The 7,884-nt window shown below is 37.3% G+C and overlaps 1 protein-coding gene across 2 annotated transcripts in view; it reads left to right on the forward strand.

Annotated features, from left to right (window-relative positions):
- Window positions 1–3,306, forward strand: part of FAP (fibroblast activation protein alpha) — a 39,503-nt gene extending 36,197 nt beyond the window's left edge. The window contains exons 24-26 of one of the 2 annotated variants that reach the window (XM_027678738.1): window positions 549–621; window positions 885–958; window positions 2,370–3,306. In XM_027678738.1, the coding sequence (XP_027534539.1) occupies window positions 549–621; window positions 885–958; window positions 2,370–2,471 (249 nt within the window). In that variant the 3' untranslated portion in view covers window positions 2,472–3,306. The remainder of the gene's footprint in view (window positions 1–548; window positions 622–884; window positions 959–2,369) is intronic. The other variant, XM_027678739.1, reaches the window with a different exon arrangement.
- The last annotated feature ends 4,578 nt before the right edge of the window (window positions 3,307–7,884 follow it).

Here is a 7,884-nt window from a genome sequence, read left to right on the forward strand (position 1 = left end):
ATATCTTTCTAGTCATGAGGTGTCCAAAACTGAACACAGGATTTGAGGTGTGGCCTCACCAGTGCCGAGTACAGAGGAACAATCAATTCCCTAGTCCTGCTGGCCACACTATTTCTGATACAGACTAGGATGCCTTTGGCCTTCTTGGCCACCTGGACACAGGCTGGCTCATGTTCAGCTGCTGTCGACCAGCACCCCCAGGACCTTTTCTGCCAGGCAGCTTTCCAACCATTCTTACCCGTGGCCTGTAGTGCTGCATGGGGTTGTTGTGAGCCAAGACCAGGACCTGGAACTTGGCCTTGTTGAACCTCAGACAACTGGCCTTGCCCCATTGATGCAGCTTGTTCAGATCCCTCTGCAGAGCCTAATATATATATGTATATATATGGCCTCTATTGTAATCTCAGATTGATATGAAGTCACTGCTGTCATTATTTTGTCAGGTCAGCTGTTTAATTGTTTTTCTACAAGGTAATGAAAACCTTTTAGCAATGTGAGTGAGTGATTTAAATTGAAGTTGCTGAACTATTCACTTTTCCTCTCAACAGAATTCAACTGTGATGGCAAGAGCAAAGAATTTCCAAAACGTGGAGTATCTTCTCATCCATGGAACAGCAGATGGTGAGGTTTGCAAATGGCAGAACAAACACAGAGCCAGAATCACTTTGTTTGAAAAACATTAAGCTGCTATCTGTGCCTTTGATTAGGGTCAGTACTTAGATCTTTGTTAGATTTCCATATGACCTATTATAAGATGCTTACTCATTCTTAGTAATGTCAATTGTATCACTTGATAATTAGTGGACACAACTTAATGCACTATAACTTTATGCTTTGTGGTATTTACACATTTCAACAGCCAACCTCTTTTTTTCCTTTTTTAGATAATGTACATTTTCAGAACTCAGCACAAATTGCAAAAGCTCTGGTTAATGCACAGGTGGATTTCCAGGCAATGGTAAATAACAGACTATTCATTTTGAACAGTGGTTCATAACTTTATCAATAAGCTTATCTGACATTTGACAATATTTTAATAACCCAGTTCAACTGAACGTGCTTCAAAATCTGGCAATTGCTAGTGCATTTGTTACTCTTCATAAAAACAATTTCTCAATTTCCTCCCCAAAGGATTTGCCTGCACTTTTTTTTTTGCCTTGCCCTTTGGATGTTAGCAGGATTTCCCTTTTGTCAAGAATAACTTAGAGGCTTTTAAAATGAACCAGGGAAAAGAATAAGAATCCAGCCTCCTTATGAATTTTGTGGATAGCTAGTAAAGGAGATGAAAAGAGCTGGCTTCTGGGGCCAAAATCTCACTGGTTATGATAAATTTTATCTTGAACTGGATTTGCCTGCCACAGGCATGAGGTGAAACAAGCAAAAAGGGTATAAGGTATCCAAAAAGTATATTCAGGATCAGGATCAGGAAAATAAAAGTTCTCTGAAAAACTTGTTTGGGGTAGCAGGCAAAGAGAGAACCACATAGGCAAGAGGTTACAGGATAGAAAGGAGGAATGAGTAGGGAGAAGGTAGTTCTGAGCTACATGCTAACCTCTGCTTCTAAACCCTTTTTCTCAGGGCTAGTAACCAAAGTGTTTGCTTGCTATCAAATATACTGGCCTTCTGCTTGAGTCCAGTTTCACAGGGCCATGAACTCCCGAAAAAGGGATCACACGTCTCCCTGTACTTGGGGTTTGTAAGCCCTTTTGTGTATTACACATTCTCTGCCTCCTTCACTAATATTGAGCAAATCTGGGTTATTCCTCAAGCATCTGGAATACTGTATGGAGTTTAGTCATCCAGGTTCAGCTACAGTGGAATGGCAGATATTTCTGAGAGTTAACATAATTTATATATGTGTTTTATTTCCAGTACACTATTCAATATGTTCATGGCTCTGCTGTAATGTTTGTATATTACAATATTTGTATATTAAGATATTTTTAATAGAATTCAAAAAACATTTAACTGAAAGTTTGTTTCTTAGAGCCCAGTATTTATTCCTAAGCAAGACTATGACCCCTATTGCCCAGGCTATGCAGCAGGTTGAGGACTTTTCATCCCTAAGGGCATCTCAAAGCTCTTTTGCCTGACTTGATACAACTGACTTGTAAGTACTGAGGCAGTAACACTTACTCTTAGGTTACAGAAGGTTTAGAAACTTTTTTTCATCAAGAATATTAATATATTGGGAACATGTGAAAAAACATATGAAAATATATGAAAAGATTTTCAAGTCCCTCTGTTTTCTTGTGGCATTTGCTTTCTCCTTTATGGTAAGAAAATACATTTCTTGTATTGCTTAACTCTTGCAGAATTGAAAACATAACATAGGAGGTTTATGTTTTGGTTTTTTGGGTTTTTTTCAGTGGTATACTGACCAGAACCATGGAATTCCAGGCCTTTCCAGCAAACATCTCTACACACATATGACCCACTTCCTAAAAAAATGTTTTTCTTTGTCTGAATAAGTAGGCTATTCAGAGCATCCTGAGGCATCTGAGACATCTCTGGGAGAATGCAATGGTAACAGTGCCCAAGTTATATAGTTTTCAGGTGAATTGATAACAGGAACTTTGAAGTTTTAAACTTGATGTTTACATCCACTTTGGATATTGTATATTACCAAATGTTATGGAAATACGTTTTGACACATGTAACACCTGTTTGATAGAATAAATAAAATCAGAATGTAAAATGTCGTGTGCATTTATTGCCAACTTGCTTAAACTTTCATTCTGCAGTCCAAAGAAAGGTGTTTTGTTGCAAAGACACACTGTCAGATTAATATGCTTGCATTTGTTAACTATAACTGTAAAATGGGAAAGGACAAAGAAAGCAGTACAAGTACCTAATTAGCATCCTAACAAGAACCAGTTTCTCAAAATTTATTTCCAATTTCTTGGAAAGAATCCAAGCAGGGATAGCTGAAATTTGGATATTTTTCGAGAGTATTGAATGCTGTGTTCAAATTTTATTCAACTCTTACTTGAAACCTTGATTCTGCAAAACTCTCAGTGTTCAGGTTTAAGCATGAAAGCAGGACATTCATGATAACTATTTTATCTTAGTGTTTTTTCTCCCTGTATTCAAAATATGCAAGCCATATTAGCCTGTTTTTAATGTCTAATCATCACCTCAGCATTCAAATTAATCTCAGTGTCATTCATCCCAGACTGAAGGGGAAGGATCAAAGGATTATGCAAGCTTTCCTTGCTTTGTTTCTAGTGAAACTATTTTAGGGGGTCTTTTAAAAATGCTAGAAGCTAATAATGATTGGAATACTTGTATTCTTTTCATTAGTAATTAAATTAGTCCTGTCATAATATGAGAATATTAACCAGATAATTGGCAAGAGATCCACTGTAGATTAGAAGATTCCTTTGTCACATGTTTAAAAAATTCTGAGGTAGCCTACTGCATAAGAACCATGGTCTGTCTAACACAGTATCTCATCTCTGCTATTATGGGGAGTACAAAATAACCTGAAAAAGATTGTGTTGCCTTCCTACAAAGCAAGCTGCTTCCTAACTCTCAGTCAGAGATCAGTTGCTGCTTCTTTGTGGAAAAGCAAGGGGTTTCATTTGACTTTCTTGACAAAAACATGGGGCTTAGCCAAAATAATTAAAATGTGGAAGTGATTTGCTATGTAACAGCTTCCTTCGTTTGTTAATGGCAATATCAAATCTGATTTTCCACACATGAGAACGTTCCTTAGATACATCTTTATGTAAATGTAGTTGCCAAGCTGTTTATAATGGTTAAATTATACTTTGATGGGAACTCTTCAGAAAATACTCAATTAGTTCAGGTTTTTTTGGAAACGCTGCCAATTATGTGACGTTAATGAGCTTTTTGTTGGTAATGTAATTAAAATTCAACTGCTATAATGGCTAAAGGAAAAATTACAGCTCTAAGAAAGTTAACATTAAGCAAATATAACATGAAGTGGGGCTAATTAGATGTTGATTATATGGTCCTATATGCATTTGCTGCACACAACAGTAGTCTCAGAAATGTGATTATCTTACGAATAAGGGATAGAATTCAGTTGAAATTACTGAGATTTAACTCTGAGTTTCTTATATTGATACAGCACAATGGAAATCATCGCAACGTTGTGGTGAAAGAGATAAAAATCTTATACCAGATGCTTGAAGGTTTGAAATACCTGAATATACCTAGAGCAATTTTCGAAAGAGCATGGTGTTGATCTCCCACAAATATCAATATATTAAGTTCTCTTTCAATTTCTGCACCTTTATTTTATTTATTCTTTTGAAAATCCTATAAGCTCTGGAAATATGGGCAGATGACTTGGCCCTTTGCGGATACTATGATTAGTAGAATGATGCAATGTGTTGTTCACACCCTGCCCACAGGTCTGTTGTCAGAAGCTTCTGGAAATATTTGGAATAAGGGACATTTCAGGAAAATCTGTGAAATAAAATAACAGAAGGTACCTCTTTCTCCAGGTGTGGGTTAGCTGTTTCATTATTAATCTGCCCTGAGGTCTGTTTGTTTCCTAAGGCAATCAGAGTACACATCTTCCAAACTGTCCACCATTTAGCTTTAGGTAACAGTTGTGGGGATAAAAAGTGAAAAGAAAAAAAAGTGAATCTTGCTGCTATCATTTTTCCTTTGTTGTTTTTAAGGATAATTTCTTTGCCTTACACAGTGTTCTCACCAAAGAAAGGGAATACGTCTCCAGTAGAGTGTGACATTTACACTGAGTTGCTGAAATAATGTCTAACCTGAAAACTTTATGATTGAGCAACCATGTGTTTTGATGACCTGGGGGAAAAGGTCCTAGGATGCTGTGAGTGTCAAAGAAACCCTCTTAAAAACATAATACAATACCAAGTTGCTGCCTGGCCTGTGCTAATGACAGATAATATTGCAGTCAATCATAGAAATGGTGCCAAGCACCTCAAACCTGCCCTTGCAGTATCACGGAAGGGAACTCTGGAGGTCTACTTATCCCACTTCCCTGTTGAAGCAGAGCTACCTACATCCAGGAGCCCAGGACTTTGTCCAGATGTCTTTTGAATATCTAAAAGAATAGACACTCCACACAACCTCTCCGGGCCACTGCTGTCAGTGCTTGGTCACCCTCATGGTAAAAAAGTGTTTCCTTATGTTCAGACAGAACATTCTATGTTTCAGTTTGTGCCTGTTGCCTCTTGTTCTGTTACTGGGCATCACTGCAAAAGAGCCTGGCTCAGTCTTCTTTAGACCATCCCTTCAGATATTTATATACAGTGATAAGATTCTCCCAAGCCTTTTTTTTTTCTCTAGAAAGAGCACTTTTTCTGTTCTGCATGGTTATCTACAAACACAATCCATGTTAAAAGCATTACCACAAACATTTGCTGGACCTTCAACAGCTGAAGGTGAAAGGGCTTGTCCTGAGGCATCAAGCTGAAGCTAACAAAGTATGTTTAAGAGTTAGCCTTATATGTGAATAAAAAGTATATGTAAGTATACTGCAGACGTAGAATATGGTGTGTAAGAGCAAACACTGGGACACAATTTGAATTTAAGCTAAGCGCTTATGACAAGTTTTCTGAGCTGATGAATGAATGTCCTCACAGTTTAGCTGCCCACTTTAAAATGTTTTAGAGGATCTGGTTTTCAGAAAATGCTGAGCACTTTCTGCTCTTCTTTTGTATTTTGAATAACACTTTCACACTTCAGATACCCAAACACACCACTTCAGACCATGAAACTTAAGTCTTCAAATATCTGTCATATAAACAAGGTATACAAGCCTCTGAAGATTGGACATAGTTTTTCTGAATTAAGTAAACAGGCCCTTGATAAATAGCCACAAATATAGTTGTTTACAAGTCCGTTTCCACTTTAAATCTTCTTTTGCTTTTACAAGATAAAACTAGAGCAGAAAAGTAAAAATTGCTTTATTCTAGGAGCTGAAGTGTACATAAATATTAGAAAGCCACCGATTCCACTCCAAACCTGTTTTCATCATCTACGTCATTTGCGCTGTGCAAGCTGTACATATCAATGAACGTGCAATCCTCACACTTTAAATGTGGAGCTACGTGGTTCGCTTCACTTAGGATTACTGCAGCTGCAAAGAAGAAAAGACCTGAAGAGAAATTTACTAGAAAACCTAGTATAACTCCAGCCAGGTTCTAGAATATGGTTGGTGTTATACTCATTTTACTCAGACATCAAGTCAAAATCAGACTGCATTCAATACTTTCCAGTTTGCCAGTCAGTTCCAATTACAAGGCACAGCTGTTTAGAACATTTTATAGAGTCATTTGAAGGCTCTATATTTAATCTGAATAATTCATAGTATTTGCTAAGAGCATTTGGTATTACTTTCAATTATGAACATTGTCTTCTCAGAATGTAAAATAACTAGTACATATTTGGCCAGATCTTCTGCTTGCGCAAATTGATGCAGCTCCATTGACTTGCAATTGAATGATTCCAATTTAGTGAGTAGACAGTGGGCTACAACATGGTTACAATAGCTGTCTATCCTGAGGTACAAACCAGTCAGCATCCATGGTAGTGAGCATGGATTTGCATGCTGTGGACAGGCTTAGAGACCCTAAACCAATCCTCCATGTCAGAAAGCCATTCTTGCTCTCCAAAGGGTAGCCATGGAGTTGTATATATACATAGGTACACATTTGTGTGTTATGCACAACTACACGTATGTATACAACATGTTGTTTCATGTATGCATGTATTTACACAGATATTCTTCCTATATTGGTTGCACTAATTCTCAGAAGGGGGATGTAAGGCTCTTTTTGCTGAATATCATCTAGCAAGGATAGGAAAATGAAAGGGGCTGCAGAGCCCAGCCCTCTGAACTCAGGGTTCACAAGGGTAGGGAGAGAATGCTTTCTGTGCAATATAAGAAAGTAAAGGGTACGGGCCTGTAGTCATATCCCAAGATACATCCTCCTCCCTTTAGACATGTAATGTATAATAATATAATAACAATAAATATGTAATGAAGAAATACACACAAAAATTTGAAGGGGTCACTTTTTTGAAAGCATTTGATAGGGATTTTTTTACTTTTTACAGTCAAAATTCAGCAAGTTCTTAATTCATTAAAATGTTCAAATCTTGACAATTTAAATTTTAAGTTATTTTTTCTTGTACCAGCAGTTAAAGAGTTGAGAGAAACATCCTGGAAAATTATGATGTTCAGAGTGTGCTAGCCAGTTAAAACAAATAGATTGATCCTATTTTTCTGAAAAGCCATGTCAACTGGAATTGTCACTGCTAGAGCATCAGGTTCAGTGTGCATCTGCTAAGAATTGTACTTCTTGTTTTAATTCTTCCATAACTTTCTGTGCAGAGATTTTGTCCAGTGAGTGCAGTACACTGTCCTGAATAACAGACATTACCAGGTACTGAGATGATGGTGGAGGAAACTGATCAACTCCAAATGCAGTGAACCAAAGATACAGATTTTTTAAGGACTCCAACTGAATCTTGAAACATGACACTTTCCTCAAGGCAGGTCACTTTCAGGTTCTGTCTCTTAGTCTGACTCAAAGTTTTATCCCATATGAGGACTATGATATAGAGGAGAGTGAGGTTGCCCTTGATTTTTGCTAAGAAGTGCCAACTAACTATTGTATTTTAAAACGTGAGAGGGAAAAAACTGACTACCTATGCATATTTTATACACTTGATATAATTTTCTGCTTCTGTTTGGTAACTCTTGTTTGCTGTGCTCTTGAAGTATTTACTGTAGACTCAGTTTTGGCAACAGAAGGTTGCATGATTCTTGGCGGCAGTTCACTTCTTTCCCATACTTTTTATTTTCTGTGTATCACTTGAAAAACAAATAACCAGTCACCTTCTAGATTCTACATGATATAGCCTCTC

Source organism: Neopelma chrysocephalum, unplaced genomic scaffold (genome assembly GCF_003984885.1).
Source record: "Neopelma chrysocephalum unplaced genomic scaffold, ASM398488v2 Primary Assembly neopelma1_44, whole genome shotgun sequence".
Taxonomy (NCBI): Eukaryota; Metazoa; Chordata; class Aves; order Passeriformes; family Pipridae; genus Neopelma; species Neopelma chrysocephalum.